Source organism: Petromyzon marinus, unplaced genomic scaffold, assembly GCF_048934315.1.
Source record: "Petromyzon marinus isolate PM22_M1 ecotype Great Lakes invasive population unplaced genomic scaffold, UKy_Petmar_22M1.pri1.0 PM_G_Scaffold_99, whole genome shotgun sequence".
In the NCBI taxonomy this organism is placed as follows: Eukaryota; Metazoa; Chordata; class Hyperoartia; order Petromyzontiformes; family Petromyzontidae; genus Petromyzon; species Petromyzon marinus.
In genome coordinates, this window is record NW_027423056.1 from 85,940 (window position 1) to 104,356 (window position 18,417).

General features: G+C 42.7%; 1 protein-coding gene across 2 annotated transcripts in view; it reads left to right on the forward strand.

Moving 5' to 3' along the window:
* The window catches only part of LOC142905302 (uncharacterized), a 36,584-nt gene extending 27,515 nt beyond the window's left edge, over window positions 1–9,069 (forward strand). For both annotated transcript variants that reach the window (XM_076063290.1, XM_076063291.1), the window contains 5 exons: window positions 2,555–2,705; window positions 2,879–3,000; window positions 3,564–6,094; window positions 6,593–6,706; window positions 7,574–9,069. In XM_076063290.1, the coding sequence (XP_075919405.1) occupies window positions 2,555–2,705; window positions 2,879–3,000; window positions 3,564–6,094; window positions 6,593–6,706; window positions 7,574–8,287 (3,632 nt within the window). In that variant the 3' untranslated portion in view covers window positions 8,288–9,069. The remainder of the gene's footprint in view (window positions 1–2,554; window positions 2,706–2,878; window positions 3,001–3,563; window positions 6,095–6,592; window positions 6,707–7,573) is intronic.
* Window positions 9,070–18,417: the final 9,348 nt, after the last annotated feature.

An 18,417-nucleotide genomic window follows, 5' to 3' on the forward strand; every position in this document is an offset into this window, starting at 1 on the left:
CGTTTAAAGTGGTAGTGTGAGTGTACGTTATAGATTTCGGAATGAAAGCTCTTGGATACTCCACCAAGTGCTCTATTTTTTATTTCATTGGCTACCTATGTTCTAAACGACACCATTACCTTATTGTTTGGTTGTTGATGATGTTTTGTAAAACTGGAATTTGGATTTCCAATGGACAAACAGGTCAAGCATTGTATGTTTGACATTAACGTGACGTTCTGTTTGAATCCAAACAATATTTAACGTATGTATGTAGAAATTATTTCACACCGTACGTAGCCAGACGTGATTGACATTAACGTGACGTTCTGTTTGAATCCAAACAATATTTAATGTATGTATGTTGCAATTATTTCACACTGTACGTAGCCAGACGTGATTGACATTAACGTGACGTTCTGTTTGAATCCAAACAATATTTAATCTATGTATGTTGAAATTATTTCACACCGTACGTAGCCATACGTGATTGACATTAACGTGACGTTCTGTTTGAATCCAAACAATATTTAATGTATGTATGTTGCAATTATTTCGCACCGTACGTAGCCAGACGTGATAATGTGAGGTGCTAATCAATTGCGCTTTTGATGGAAGCATTATTGATTTAAAATACACGTAAATTCTGAAAGCTTGCACAAATTTAAATTTCAAATGCGCATACAAGTTGATGTTTATTATGTCAAAAAAACTCACAAGCAATTTCTTCTGCCAATGTTGGACTCGTACTTTTGCTTACCGTTCGTGTAAGTTGACTCTTTTCATGCACAATTTGTACATTTCAGCAAGTCTGTTCTCCATAGTTCATTTAGTTCCATAGTTTAATTTATGTGGTATAGCCCTGTGAGCCATCCGGCTCTTGAATCGGGTGCAACCGCAACAAACAAAAACATGAACAAGAAAACATCTTAAAGTGACTTTGTGTGTGACTTTGCAAACAGAAAATCCAGGAAAAAAACATCAAAATATTCCTGAAATAGCACCGTACACCACCAACGCTGTGTGCAAAAATCCCAGTGGGATGCAAGTCAAACAACAACAACAACCACAAGACAACTTAGATTAAGGCCATCAGTCTAACTCCGTACTACAATAAACAAAAACATGGCCAAAACAAAAAAAAACTTTTCGAAATCACCAAAATAAAAGCCATAAATGCAATGTAACGGTGACCAGATGTCATCATTGGCCACGGTGTTTATTCTGGTTGTTGTACAGCACACTTGGCCAAAAGCTCTTTTTGTTGAACAAAAACTTCACACGAAACCCCCAGAGCAGATGCCCTGAGATCACGATGGGAACGCCTTTTATGCCTCCTCATTCATGGAGCCCCACGGCCTCGCAGTATAAATACTGCCTCGCTATAGAAATAGGTTTTACCCTTTTAACGGGCACAAAAAACTGACACCTTTATTCAAGGCATCATGTTTACAATAACCACAACACAAGCAGTCAAAATGCAAACAAAAAGACAACTCTGATAATAATATTGGCACTGTCCTTGAATTTGATTGGTCCACACCTGAGACGGCTTTTCTTAGAGCCTAGTCTCCACTGGTGTTGGACCAGAAGACGCCAAAAGGCGTACAATACCAGTGGAGACTAGGCTCTAAAGAAAGCCGTCTCGGGTGTGGACCAATCAACTTCAAGGACAGTGCCAATATTATTTTCAGAGTTGTCTTTTTTGTTTGCATTTTGACTGCTTGTGTTGTGGTTATTGCAGACACGATGCCTTGAATACAGGTGTCAGTTTTTTGTGCCAGTTAAAAGGGTAAAACCTATTGCTATATCTTGTTCCTGGCAAAGGAGGTCTCATAGTGTAAACGCTGCCCCGCTGTTTGCCTTTATTCGAAGCAACCCGCGCACTGATGACACGTTCACGTCGGAGAAAATCCGTTGGTTTGCAAATTGCTTGCTCGTGGAGATGCCGAACAGCACGGCGAAAGAGTGCCATTCGTCCGCGTTCAAAAATTACTCTACGCTTTGCGTTTTGTGGATTTTAATAAGACATCTTTGTGGTGTTGAAGATGTAAATGAAAAGAACCCGATTTTTTTTTCACCCCCCAAGTGCTCTTACACAGCGTGATAGTTTGCGCGAACTTTAACGATTTTGTCAGAGAAAATGGATTCACGTCACTCGTTGAAAAAAATAAAAAAACATTAAATTTAGATTTAAAGCTTTCGTGACTGCAGTAATTCATATTCTTAGTTCTTTTGGTAAAGTCACGTTGAAGTGAAACAATAAAATAATAAAATATATATAAAACAATAAAAACAATTCTCACGACGTTTCGACCATAACACAAACGGTCGTCATCAGGTGTGTCGGTTTGCATAAATTTATTTATTTTTAAACGGTGTATTTATAAAAACATTTTTTTATTTTTTATATATATATTATTATTTTATTGTTTCCCTTCAACGTGACTTTACCGAAAGAACCAAGAATATAAAAAACATTGCTCAACGTTCTGAAGTACGTCACGGTGTTCATATCCGCAATGTTTAACGGACCTCGTTCATCTACGTCGTTGGACGTTGATTACCGCCGCAGAAACATCTTTGAACGAGGGTGCTGGAATGGGCGGCGATCCCGATGTCACAAGGCAACAGCCCGAAGCGTCGTCGCCCCGTACGCTCGAACAAGGACCCACCGCCAAGTCTGAGACGCAGAAGACTTTCTGCGTCACATCTCAACAAGCTGGGTAAGGCGTCGCAACCCATTCCTCTTCGGGCAGATTTGCTCTTTTTTTACACGCGACACACTCCTTTCATTTTAATTTAGATGCGTTGAAAACGCTGCCACGTCACGCGTCCTGTCACGCTAAAAGAACACGTTCCCCACGTCGGTCTGTGCCGTCTGTTAATGTCGGCGCAGGGCCGTAGCTGATAACGCGGTGCAAGGAGGCCCGTCAGACCTGGCGCAGGCTGACGCCGGTGCCGCAGCAACGGCTGAATTGGACGAGTTAATTGATGAACTTGAAATGGGGCTGACGACGGGTGAGCGCTTTCACACACAAAACGGTTAGTCGCGGAAATAAGAATAACGTAGCACAATACTTAACAATTTCGATTTAAAGCTTTCGTGACTGCAAGGATTCATCTTCTTTGGGTCTTTCGGTAAAGTCACCATGTAGAATGAGAATAAAATAATAAAATGATAAAATAAAATAACACAATAAAATATCTCACGACGTTTCGGCCACAACACAAGTGGCCTTCTTCAGGTGAAAGGAACAGACCTGTTCAGGTGAAAGGAACAAAACAAACCTGTTCCTTTCACCTGAAGAAGGCCACTTGTGTTGTGGCCGAAACGTCGTGAGAATTTTTTGTGTTATTTTATTTTATTATTTTATTCTCATTCTACATGGTGACTTTACCGAAAGAGCCAAAGAAGACTACTTAACGTGTGATAAAATTCAGTGTTGTTTCATAAAGCGTGCAATGAGCGAAAAGCAAATGAGTGATAATATCACCATTAAAAAAAAATACGTGGAATAATTGGGGTGTGGCATTTGTGATTTAAACATTATGTACAAAATATGCTTTTGTCTTGTTTGCAGATGATGACTCGAGGTCTAAGAGTGGTCCCCGCAACGTGGAAACTGTAAAAATAAATAAAACAGAGGCTGACGTTGATTCTACTGTAGAGCCGGTTAAAAAGCCAGAATCAGCCTTTCCAGATTCAACAGTGATGAAAGCCACTGCGGACAGCAGCTCCGATAAAACTGATAAAGTCGACGTGAACGATGAGACAAATGCCAATGTGGCAACAGATGTCAACAGAGGACCTTCAGAAAAACCTTTGCAGTTTCTCAAAGCTCGCGATGATGTGCAAAGAATGGAAGCAGCCGATGGAAACGAGGCTGGAAACGCGCCGCAGGTTTCTGCCGAGCCACCCGTTACTCAGACAAAGAATGGTAATGAAGCGAAAGTCGACTTCCTTGCCAAGGTTCGGGAATCTGCCTTGGCCCAGCAACTTGACCGTAAATCCAAACCTGCCCTTTGTGGGTCTTTTACTGGGGCCACCGCAGAAGCGTCTGGTTGTGTCGTGGGTGAACAAGACCCCGGACGTAAAAGGTTACCCGTGGCTTTCCCTGACACGTCCACCAAACCCAATAGTGAGTTAAGCAGGGCAGGAAGGCGTGGTGGAGGAAGTCTAAAGTGCCTGGATAAAATGCCCGTTAAAAACGAAACCTGTCTAAATGCGCACGTGGAGAAAATCCCCGTAGTGCATGCCAAATCTGTGGACAAGCAAGTAAAGAGTATACCTGTGGAGCGACAGGATGCATCATCCGAACAGCATACGGAACAACTGGTAACACGCCAACACAAGACGCACGTGGAAGAGTCTGTATTGATCCAGCCAGTGGAAATCCGTCAAGAAATTGCCGGCGCTAGAGAAGAAATAGTTGAGCCAGACAAAGTTTGCAAGGTTATTGCAGAAGCAAGGCTAACTAAAAGTGAAAAAGTATCCGAAATAAATGAAACTTCACAGCCAGTAATGGACCAGTCAAATGAGCCTGGGGCTTCGATGCAAAACAGAATTTTTCACAAGACTCGATCAATTTCAAAAGAGCGACGTGCACCTGAAGTTGAATGTCAAAATCATTCTGCTGAAACATCTCCAGTTTTTCCTGTCTGTAAGCAGCCTTCAGATCGGTGGAGGTCCACAAATGAAATCACCAGAGATTACCTTCCTAAAGTGGGATTGACCACTTACAGAATTGTTCCTTCCAAGCCAGTCATAAGACCAAAACCTGGAACAGCTGATGTCCCATTCCTTCTACCAGCTTATAAAACAGAACCCGGCAAGACTGAAAATGCTACTGCAACCAATGCTACAAAAGAAATCAAAGAAACGTTGAAATACTACTCAACAGCGAAGATCGGTGACATTACAACCAATCCACAACAGCATACAGCACATCAGTCACCGGTGATTCCTCTACCATTAATTCCCCCACCAGTGATTCCTCCACCATTGATTCCCCCACCAGTGATTCCTCCACCATTAATTGCCCCACCAGTGATTCCTCCACCATTAATTCCCCCACCAGTGATTCCTCCACCATTGATTCCCCCACCAGTGATTCCTCCACAATTAAGTCCTCCACCAGTGATTCCTCCACCATTAATTCCCCCACCAGTGATTCCTCCACCAATGATTCCTCATTTATCAGGGCTCTCAATTGTGGCTCGCCCATTCCAGAGGTCCCATTCCCTCCAGTGTACTACGGAGGCAATATCTCAGCAACACTCTGCCACCGAGCCACTTGCCAGCACTGCCACATCTCCACCACCACTACCACCACCACCATCGAGCTCAAAGCAAGATGCATTTTTCCGTCCCGGCAGGAGGGCCTCCAGCATCTACGTGGCATCTGCCATTGCCAAGAGAACAGCCTACAAGGCCATTGATGCTCCGAATGAAACTTACAGTGGCACAACCACAACAAATACAACACCTGTACATGCTTTGCCACCAATTCAGGTAAATTGGGAACAGGATGAGCTCACGATTCCACCACCACCACAGTTTTCTACGGAAGAAAATGCCAACATTCCAAATGCTCCAGGTGACCCGGGGAAGGTGATTATTATAACCGAGGCACCACGAGTCCATCAATGGAAGCCAAAACTATTCAGACCAGTCAGTTTCCCAAGCGTCATGTTCAAAAATGACAAACCATCTAGCGTGAGTGTAGCGTCGAGTCATTCAGAGTCTAAGAACGCCGTTTTTCCTGTCAAGTCACCACCTCCGGTGAGTCCTAAACCAAGTAGTGGAAACCCTTTTAATGGAAAATCAGCCACTAACTCATCTCAAATTCAGTCCGTTCTCAGTTCTCCAAAATCCACCGACGCAAGTCCTTTCCATCAGCCTCCCACAGTTTTAAATACCACTGGAACTGCACTGGAAAGTTTCAGTCTTATTCACGGGCAGAGGAAACCATCAGGTGAAGACAGCGGTCCGTTTGGACCGATGCTGAAGTTAAAACCTGTGGTGCAAACACCAATTGTGAAGGATAACAATGCACATGGTTCCCTAATGGAAGCGCTTCAGTCTACAGACAACGTGGGCACATTGAGAAAGGTCAGCCTGCTTCGTCTACATCGTCACATTTAAAATATTGTAATAAATATGGAAAATGTTGTGTTTAGCCTAAATTAAATGTGATTCGTTTATTTAAAAAAAAAGTATTTGTAGAACCTGCATTGTTAACCATGATTGCACATGTATAATTAAAGTTATTTTAAACATTTTGATTTAAAGCTTTCGTGACTGCAGTAATTCATATTCTTAGCTCTTTCGGTAAAGTCACGTTGAAGGGAAACAATAAAATAATAAAATATATATAAAACAATAAAAATTCTCACGACGTTTCGACCATAACACAAACGGTCGTGTTATGGTCGAAACGTCGTGAGAATTTTTATTGTTTTATATATATTTTTTATTATTTTATTGTTTCCCTTCAACGTGACTTTACCGAAAGAGCTAACAATATTATATTAAACATTTACCTTGCTAACGTGAAACGTTGTACAACATTTCCGTAAATGTTCTGGTCGCTGTTCCGTTATATTCTAGGTTTCGGGTGAACATCTGCAGGCAATGCTGGCAGCTGTAGACAGTGAGGCAGAGAGAGATGCTCGCATTTCTGCCGCTGTTCCATCAGGCGCAGGAGGGAAACGACTGAGAAAAGTAAGTGGGAATGCAAGTGACAGCTGTGTATTTAATTTTGATTTAAAGCTTTCGTGACTGCAGGGATTCACATTCGTGGTTCTTTCGGTAAAGTCACCACCACGTAGAAGGGAAACAATGAATAATAACAATAAAATTCTCACGACGTTTCGACTGCAACACAAGCAATCATCATCAGGTGTGGTTTTCACGTCGTGAGAATTTTATTGTTTTGTTTTTTATTATTTTATTGTTTCCCTTCTACGTGACTCGGCCTCAAATGAGTACCCGGTGCGGTGTGTAAACATTAGCACGTGCTAACATCACTTGCTCCAAGAGTCAGTGACAGCTGTACAGGGTGGGGGAGGGTGGGGATATTTGTGTCTCGTGTGTGTGTGTGTCTCGTCTTTGTGTCTTTGATTTCCCATGCAGTGTATAAACAAAGCAAGTGCCATCCGTTCATTTGCTTTGGCCAAAGTGATTTTTTTAATTAAAAGTTTCTGTACGATAGGGATGTATGTGCCCGCGTGGGACACTTACCTTCAAAAATCTCAGATCATAGGAAGCCATTCCGCAATGACTAATGAGAAAGTCGGGGATAATCGAGGATAATAGGAAGAATAGGGCCGTGGATAATGGAACTTTTGTGAACCTGACAGCTGTTGCAAATTACACGAATCACGCATATTAGGGCCTATTTGTCTTGCTCCCATTAATACATTAACAAAAACGTCCTTCAACATAATTTTCTTTGAGCTTGAGGATGTACGTTTGCACGGCATCGAACAATGGCGTGATTTGTCTGAACTTGAAGTGTTGTTACCCCAGGTAGCACAAGTCTTGGTGTCTCGTTGACTGCTGTGTTCTACTGTCTTCTGGTTTCCATAGACCCCATCTGCAGCAGCAGCGGCAGCAGCAGAAGACGAAGAACTGGTGTCTCAGCAGTTGAGAGAAGCCGACTCGGGCGACTCAGCCACAGTGCGGCCACGGCTTGCACCTGTGCATTCTCCTCCAGTCCCCATAGCCCCACCACCTCCTGTCATCCTTGTGGGTAACGGGGCCACAGGTACAGAGCGTAAGCCCGAGGATGCACGTCTGGCCATGCTTGATGCCATCCGATCCGGCAGTTGTGCTGGCATGCCTAAGAAGGTGATTGTAACTGAGCCACCACGAGTTCACCAGTGGAAGCCGAAACCATTCAGACCAGTCAGTTTCCCAAGCGTCTTGTTCAAAGATGACGAGCCATCTAGCGTGAGTGTGGCGTCGAGTCATTCAGAGACTAAGAACGCCGTTTTTCCTGTCAAGTCACCACCTCCGGTGAGTCCTAAACCAAGTAGTGGAAACCCTTTTAATGTAAAATCAGCGTCTAACTCGTCTCAAATTCAGTCCGTTCTCAGTTCTCCAAAATCCGCGGTCGCAAGTCCTTTCCATCAGCCTCCCACAGTTTCAAATACCACTGGAACTGCACCGGGAAGTCCCAGTCTCATTCACGAGCAGAGGAAACCATCAGGTGAAGACAGCTGTCCGTTTGGACCGATGCTGAAGTCAAAACCTGTGGTGCAAAAACCAAAGTTTAATGTGACGGACGTGAAAAAGGAATAGCCTATTCCCACCGCGGGGCTTAGGGCGTGCCAGGCGTCAAATATTTTTCGACGTGAACCCCACCGTTCGAGAGGCAAATCCCTCGCGTATATAAAAGAAGAAAGCTAAGAAAGAATGGAAGATGTTTCTATTTAAAGCTTTCGTGACTGCAAGGATTCATCTTCTTTGGTTCTTTCGGTAAAGTCACCACCACGTAGAATGAGAATAAAATAATAAATTAACAAAATAAAATAAATTCTCACGACGTTTCGGCCACAACACAAGTGGCCTTCTTCAGGTGAAAGGAACAGACCTGTCGGGACGACAGAGCTTCAACGAACGTTGTTAAGATTCGAGGCGTCTTTTAAGCTGGTTTAGAGAAGAGAGGCACCTTGACAAAGGGGTTTACATATCAATGCTAAATTCTCCTGTTTGATATGTAAACCCCTTTGTCAAGGTGCCTCACTTCCCCCAACCAGCTAAAAAGTCGCTTCGAATCTTAACAACGTTCATTGAAGCTCTGTCGTCCCGACGGGTCTGTTCCTTTCACCTGAAGACGGCCGCTTGCGTTGTGGCCGAAACGTCGTGAGAATTTTATCGTGTTATTTTATTATTTATTATTCTCATTCTACGTGGTGGTGACTTTACCGAAAGAACCAAAGAAAATGGAAGATGTGTCCATTACGTTATACTGTACTCATGTGTTCAATAGAAAATGTTGGGAGCGTTTGTCCCTTTTTACATTTTGGAGGTTTAATGATGCGTTTCGTGTTGATATACGAATAAACACTTGATGCAGCCTGTTTCGTTTTATGCCCTGTGTGTCGGTGCATACAGAAACCAGCACGTACGAGCGCTGTGCCGTATACCCATTGCAGAGTATCTGCATTAAGCGACAAAGAGTTGCATGTTCATACTGTTGAACATATACGGTAATGCAGATATTGGGGATGTTTATTTAACTGTGCTTCCGTTTGTAAATGTTAGGTAACCGGCACACAAGAGCGTGTGCAGTTCTACAGGTTTATTGTATTTACCACTGAATTCTACAGTAGTATTGTATTTACCACTGAATTATACAGTTTTATTGCATTTACCACTGAATTCTACAGTAGTATTGCATTTACCACTGAATTCTACAGTATTATTGCATTTACCACTGAATTATACAGTATTATTGCATTTACCACTGAATTATACAGTATTATTGCATTTACCACTGAATTATACAGTATTATTGCATTTACCACTGAATTCTACAGTAGTATTGCATTTACCACTGAATTCTACAGTATTATTGCATTTACCACTGAATTATACAGTATTATTGCATTTACCACTGAATTATACAGTATTATTGCATTTACCACTGAATGATACAGTATTATTGCATTTACCACTGAATTCTACAGTAGTATTGCATTTACCACTGAATTCTACAGTATTATTGCATTTACCACTGAATTATACAGTATTATTGCATTTACCACTGAATTATACAGTATTATTGCATTTACCACTGAATTCTACAGTAGTATTGCATTTACCACTGAATTCTACAGTAGTATTGCATTTACCACTGAATTCTACAGTTTTATTGTATTTACCATTGAATTCTACAGTTGTATTGCATTTACCACTGAATTCTACAGTAGTATTACATTTACCACTGAATTCTAAAGTGGTATTACATTCACCACTGAATTCTACAGTTTTATTGCATTTACCACTGAATTCTACAGTTGTATTGCATTTACCACTGTATTCTACAGTAGTATTGCATTTACCACTGAATTGTACAGTAGTATTGCATTTACCACTGAATTCTACAGTAGTATTGCATTTACCACTGAATTCTACAGTATTATTGTATTTACCACTGAATTCTACAGTAGTATTGCATTTACCACTGAATTCTACAGTAGTATTGCATTTACCACTGAATTCTACAGTATTATTGCATTTACCACTGAAATCTACAATAGTATTGCATTTACCACTGAATTCTACAGTAGTATTGCATTTACCACTGAATTCTACAGTATTGCATTTACCACTGAATTCTACAGTAGTGTTGCATTTACCACTGAATTCTACAGTAGTATTGCATTTACCACTGAATTCTACAGTATTGCATTTACCACTGAATTCTACAATAGTATTGCATTTACCACTGAATTCTACAATAGTATTGCATTTACCACTGAAGTCTACAGTATTATTGCATTTACCACTGAATTCTACAGTAGTATTGCATTTACCACTGAATTCTATAGTATTGCATTTACCACTGAATTCTACAGTATTGCATTTACCACTGAATTCTACAGTAGTATTGCATTTACCACTGAATTCTACAATAGTATTGTATTTACCACTGAATTCTACATTAGTATTGTATTTACCACTGAATTCTACAGTAGTATTGCATTTACCACTGAATTCTACAGTTTTATTGCATTTACCACTGAATTCTACAGTAGTATTACATTTACCACTGAATTCTACAGTGGTATTGCATTTACCACTGAATTCTACAGTAGTATTACATTTACCACTGAATTCTACAGTTTTATTGCATTTACCACTGAATTCTACAGTATTGCATTTACCACTGAATTCTACAGTAGTATTGCATTTACCACTGAATTCTACAGTTTTATTGCATTTACCACTGAATTCTACAATAGTATTGCATTTACCACTGAATTCTACAGTAGTATTGCATTTACCACTGAAATCCACAATAGTATTGCATTTACCACTGAATTCTACAGTTTTATTGCATTTACCACTGAATTCTACAGTAGTATTACATTTACCACTGAATTCTACAGTGGTATTGCATTTACCACTGAATTATACAGTAGTATTACATTTACCACTGAATTCTACAGTTTTATTGCATTTACCACTGAATTCTACAGTTTTATTGTATTTACCACTGAATTCTACAGTAGTATTGTATTTACAACTGAATTCTACAGTTTTATTGTATTTACCACTGAATTCTACAGTAGTATTACATTTACCACTGAATTCTACAGTTTTATTACATTTACCGCTGAATTCTACAGTTTTATTGTATTTACCACTGAATTCTACAGTAGTATTGTATTTACCACTGAATTCTACAGTTTTATTGTATTTACCACTGAATTCTACAGTTGTATTGCATTTACCACTGAAATCTACATTTGTATTGCATTTACCACTGAATTCTACAGTAGTATTGCATTTACCACTGAATTCTACAGTAGTATTGCATTTACCACTGAATTCTACAGTAGTATTGCATTTACCACTGAATTCTACAGTAGTATTGCATTTACCACTGAATTCTACAGTTTTATTGCATTTACCACTGAATTCTACAGTATTATTGCATTTACCACTTAATTCTACAATAGTATTGCATTTACCACTGAATTCTACAGTATTATTGCATTTACCACTGAATTCTACAGTTGCATTGCATTTACCACTGAATTCTACAGTAGTATTGCATTTACCACTGAATTCTACAGTAGTATTGCATTTACCACTGAATTCTACAGTAGTATTGCATTTACCACTGAATTCTACAGTAGTATTGCATTTGTAGTGGGTTCGAATTAGGTGCACACACGACTCCTTGGGAGGCAACGCTGATTTATTAGAACGGTAAGTAATATAACACTGCACATAAGGTGGTGACCACCGACCTACTCTAGCTAACACATACTTCTTCTTTGGTTCTTTCGGTAAAGTCACGTAGAATGAGAATAAAATAATAAATTGATAAAATAAAATAACAATAATATTCTCACGACGTTTCGGCCACAACACAAGCGGCCTTCATCAGGTGAAGGGACGAGACTGTCTGGTAGGACAGCGCTGGAGTGAAAGAGCCACGTTCAGATCACGACCTTTAAGCTGTGTGAGAGGAAACAAAGCGCCTTGACAAAGGAATTAGCATAGAATTTAGCATTGAAATGGCTGAATGATTAGCTTGTGACTGGTCACAGAAATAGCTATGTTAAAAGTTAAAGCATACACATCCGCAGAGGCACCCCTTGACAAAGGAATTAGCATAGAATTTAGCATTGAAATAGCTGAGTGATTAGCTTGTAACTGGTCACAGAAATAGCTACGTTAAAGTCAGAGCATACACATTCACCGAGGCACTTAGTACAAATCAAACAGGAGAATTTAGCATTGAAATAACTAGGCGAATTTAGCATTGAAATAACTGAGTGATTAGCTAGTGACTGGTCACAGAAATGACTATGTTGAAGTCAAGGCCTATACATCCGAGCTATTCACAGTACTATATAGTGAACCAATAAAAAACTAAAATATAAATTACCTTAATGTTATCAATAAACTCTATATTCTCCAATCAGCTAAGCTACCAACAATAAGTCGTTATATATCACAATGCTATATGGCGAAAAAATGGGTGGATTCTTACCCTCAACTTTAGCACCACGGATAGCTACGGGCCCCGTTCAGACGGACGAGTTCATCCATGGTCGGAACAGAGGAGGGGTGAGAGACAGCTGCGAGGCGCTATTATACTCCATTTTGTAAACCATACCATTAACCGTGGTGTGAGAAGTATTAAGAGTCAATGCTGGTGAAAGAGCTGCGGTCTGAAGGTCATCGTAAAAATACAATTAATTAAGAACAGAAATGATTTAAAACATCTTTCCAGTGGTTACTAAGCCAGAATCCATCTTCTCGGTTGAAATTGTCTCTGTGCTTGTATATGTGAATGGCCTCATGAACGAATCTCTCATGGTAGCCGGTTGGTTTGCAAAGAACCTCCGTCTTGGAGAAGTCAATGTCATGTGAGCCCACTGAATTATAACAGTGATCTGCCACGGCAGAGGAGTTCGTCCTACCGTGTTTCAAGTCTGCTTTATGTTCGCGGATGCGGTCCGAGATATGTCGTTCGGTTTCTCCAATGTAGCTACTACCACAGAGGCACTTTAGTTTGTAAACGCCCGGGTACTGTATGTCTGGAACAGCATCTTTTACAGATGGAACTAAATCACGGATTTTATGTACTGTGTTGAATCGGACCTGGATCTTGTGTTTATTCAGGATTTTGGAGATCTTTTTAGTGACCCCTGCAATGTAGGGTAAGGTGATGGTTTTGAGTGGCTCCACAAGAGGATCCTTCTTCATGACTGGAGTGATGGCTTTGCGGATTGTGTAGTCGGAGTAACCATTAGCCCTGAGAGCCTGGTGTACGTGCTTGAGTTCACTGGTAATGTGTTCCTGGTCGGAAATGCATTGGGCTCTATGGTATAGAGTCTTGATGAGGGAGTTCTTCTGGGATGGATGGTGGTGGGAATCCGGTTTCAAGTAAGCATGTGTATGGGTAGCTTTCCTGTAGACAGAGTGGCTCATTGAACCATCATGTCTCCTTTTAATTAAGACATCCAAAAAGGGTAGTTTGCCATCTTTTTCGACCTCCATGGTAAATCTGATGGCTGGGTGTATGGAATTGATGTGGTCGCGGAATTGGTCTAGAGCAGGCTGGCCATGTGGCCAGATGACAAAGGTGTCATCAACGTACCTCTTCCATAAGGTCGGGCGTAGAGTGGCAGTCTGGATGGCGTCAGTTTCAAATTTTTCCATGAATACGTTGGCTACAACCGGAGATAGGGGGGAGCCCATTGGGGTGCCCTCAGTTTGTTTGTAGAAAGTTCCATTCCAGGTGAAGTATGTGTTGGTTAAGCAGTGTCTCACCAGGGGGGGTACATCAGTATGCAGTCCTTGATGAACCAGATCTGCAATGATAGCGATGGTGTCAGGTACCGGGACAATCAAAGGCATTTCCCTGTCCCCAGACGACCTGCTTGTCAGGTTTGATGTGGTGTCCTTGTTCACCAAAGTCCCGGTACCTGACACGATGCATCTTCGCTCTTGATACGGGCAGCCTCGAACCTCGTGAGGAGGCTGCTTATATGGGCCTCGGCGTGCCCGGGCCCCGCCCCGGCCACGCCTCCCTTCGAGAACCCTCTCGAAGCCCCCCTGCTGTCCACGTGCCCTCCGAGGTGCCCCCTAGGCCCCCCCGGCCCCCACTGGGGTCCAGTCATGTGTCCAGCCGGGGTCACAGAGAGTGCCACGGCCTCACACCACCCTCGTGGCCTCCCGAGCCCAGAACCGGCCCTGACGTCATTCCCGCCTCCAGCCGGGATGACGTCATGCATGTGTGTAGACCCGCGTGGACATGACGCTTCCCCGCATAGTGACGTCACGCTTGTGCGTGTGTACACAGTGATGCTACCATCACTACACATACACTGTACACACACACGGTGTACACACACAGTGTACATACACAGTGTACACACACACGGTGTACACACACACACAGTGTACACACACACAGTGTACACACAAAGTGTATACACACAGTGTACACAGTGTACACACACAGTGTATACACAGTGTACACACACACAGTGTACACACAATGTACACACAGTGTACACAGACAGTGTACACACACAATGTACACAGAGTGTACACACACAGTGTACACACTGTATACACATGGTGTACAAACAGTGTACACACCCAGTGTATACAATGTACAAACAGTATACACAAACACAGTGTACACACACACAGTGTACACACAGTGTACACACATACAGTGTACATAGAGTGCACACACAGTGTACATATAGGGTACACACTGTGTATACACACAGTGTACACACACACAGTGTATACACAATAATGTCCATGTTGTTGCTGAGCTCACACACCCAAGGGAGCAATGGAAAATGAATCTAAATAAACTTCAACTCTGTGACGTCACCACTTTGCATTACCTCATCGGCGTGAAACGCCAGGGGGAGGTCTACCTCGCTCGTGACGTCATGTCACCAAGGTATTCACCCCTCCCCCGTCCACCGCGCTCTTGAGCGTGACGTCACCTCCGCTCGGGTCACTGCCGATATCGTTCCAGTGGCAATCCTTATTTGGGCAAAGCTACGCCCAGTGACTGGTGGCTCATTAACATAATGTGTTCGTTAAAGCCGTCGCGAGTTTATTGCGACGGGTTCAGCGCCCACGCCCCCATCGCTCGACATATGGGCCGGCCTCATTAACATAATTTATTTAGTTACAGAGCCGCTCGTGGGAGGGAAGTGACGTCATACTACTTCCTGCTGTCGCGAGGCAACAGGAAGCTGCCGTGTGCGCGCTCGCACTGAAATCCGAGGTGAGAAATTCTCATCGTTGTGGTGGTGGTGGTCGTTGTTGTTTACCAAGGTAGAGCCTCTCTCTCGTAGGGATGTCAGTTGAGTAGCAGCGAGCATGGGAATCGATGTCCAGGTTGGAACTTTACAACGCGGGGCCTAGCCACGCGGGGCCTTGCCTCCTGCCCTCGCCTGATTGCGTTCACTTTAATTATCTCACTTAAGTTTAATTTGTCTTCACCCGGCTCGCCACTTTGTAACTTTGTTTTATTGTAAATATTCACGCAGTTTTCATTTTCATTTTTTTCACCAGGCCAAGCCCGCTTGAGCTGCTATACCGCTCTTGTTATCAGAAGCGACCTGCCCACAACAACACAAGGTGAGGCTTTGTCAACGTGTGTGAATGTTTTGACTTAAAACTTTGGTGACTGCAGGAATTAATATTCTTGGTTCTTTCGGTAAAGTCACGTAGATAGAAAATAAAATAAAAATAACAGATAATAATTTATCTTTTTTTTAAATGAAGCAAAACACCCCACAACGTTTCTACGGCAACATTAATGTTGAAGATGCGAGGGCTTACAGGAATGTTTGACATTTGCCCTCTCATTGCGTGCCATGACAGTGCTGTTTGCACAGTCACACATAGTCACTGTAAGATGTTTTTCTTGGTCGTGTTTTTGTTTTGTTGCTTGTTGTGGTTGCACCCGATTCAAGAGCCGAATGGCTCACGGGACTATAACCAAAATAAATCAAACTGAAAATCAAAAAAACTGAAACCGCGTGATGAATTTTGGGAAAGTTTTTCACTGCATCTCCAAATATATATAAAAGGCAAAGTTGTGATTGTGTGTGTTGTCTGTTCAAAATGTTTAGCGTACTTCCCGACATGCAACAAACTGGAAATTTGCCATGTGGGTACTTTCCAGACTGTACACCGTGCAAACATACAAATACACTTTTGTGTTTTGTTAAGGGGGGGGGAGGGGAGCTCAATAATGCATTTATTTTTTACACGGCAAGTGAGCTGTGACGTCAAATCTGTCACGTGACCCTCGCATGTGGAAGCGTCACTCATTGTAGTGTAGCGGTTAGCGTTGTCTGTGTGTGTGTCTGTGTGTGTGTGTCTGTGTGTGTCTGTGTTTGCGTCTGTGTGTGTATGTGTGTGTCTGTGTGTGTGTGGAAGCGTAACGCATTGTAGTGTAGTGGTTAGCGCTACGCTACGAACCCGGCGACCCGAGTTGGATTCCCGCTCACGGCCACCACCGGTGACGATTATTTCAACCGCTTCTGGGCCTCCCCTGGTCGACTCAGCCTCAAACGAGTAACTGTTGTGGTGTGAACATCGCCACTGGGGAGACAAAGGCGGCCGAACGTGGTGAATCCAAGTCCCGGGCGAAGCCGGGTAGTACAGCTAGTCGTGAATATATGAATGAATATAGACATGTAAGTCACGTGTGACTGTATATATTCATTCCTCCATGGCTCGATACTGACGTGTAGATGGTGTGGATATTCTTATTTTCTGTCTGCAGCTGACGCTGGTCTGATGGAGCAACGGCCCTCAGCACACCAGCGCGGTACGACAATTCAACAATGCGACCAGCGTGCATACAGCACGGATCGGACTGGAAATTTGACACAGCACCAGAGAACTCGCACAGGAGAGAAACCCTTCAAGTGCACTGTGTGTGACAAGGCATTTGCATGGCCATCAGTTCTTGAGACCCACCAGAGAACACACACAGGAGAGAAACCCTTCATGTGCAGTGTGTGTGGGAAGGCATTTCCAGATTCATCTAATATAAAAAAACACCAGAGAACACACACGGGAGAGAAACCCTTCATGTGCAGTGTGTGTGGGAAGGCATTTCCAGATTCATCTAATATTAAAACGCACCAGAGAACACACACGGGAGAGAAACCCTTCAAGTGCAGTGTGTGTGGGACGGCATTTTCATGGTCGTCTGCTCTTAAAACACACCAGAGAACACACACGGGAGAGAAACCCTTCAAGTGCAGTGTGTGCGGGAAGACATTTGCACATTCATAAAATCTTCAAGTACACCAGAGAACACAGAAGCATCAGAAGATCCTCAAGGAGTCGGAGTCTGAAATCAGCTTGTGAAAGTCAAAGTGCTGCAATGAGCCCATCCCTCATGAAACACGAACCAGAAGAAATTCCCAGCTTTGACACTGTAAAGGAACCGAGGTGAAATATGAAGAGGTGATGGTGAAATGTGAAGAAGTGATGGTGAATAGCGAAGAAGTGAAGGTAAAATGTTAAAATGAAGATTCAACTCCAAAATGGGACCTTCATATCGATGGAGGCAACGTGAAGCAGAAGGTGAATTCTGACTGAGGCAGAGCGAGGCAACTCCCAGCAGTTTGTGGAAGTGGAGGTGTGGGTGGACTTGCTCCTAGATAATACAAAGTCAAGTGGAGACCCGGTAGATGTGTAAGCCAGAGATGATGTCGCTACAATAGATGCATCTTTGTCACAGGCATTTAATGACAAGAACGTGAAGTTGGACACTCAGTTCCTTGGTTCAACCTGCAGGGTAAGAGCGGCCAGTCTTTGTGGACCTGTGGGTTGGGTAGAACTTTAACCAGGAGCGAGAGACAATAAGCCCCCAAGCATTCACTATGTTATAATAATTGCATTTACACGGTGCTTGCTTAACCGCCTCAGCAACTCGGAGTTTTGTGTCGTACCTCGTCTGAAACACTCGAAGAGCATCCCTAAGTAGCAGCTGCCCCTGTGTGGCACCAGGTGGTGGCCCTGCACCAGCTTGCATGTGGACAAGAGCCTGTCAGTAGGGGGAGATGATTGATGCGTCATCTCAGTTGTGTAGTTTGTAGGCAAACTTGATTCGAAGCTTTCGTGACTGCAGGAATCCACACTCTTGAGTTCTTTCGGTAAAGTCACCACGTGGGTAGAAACATAAC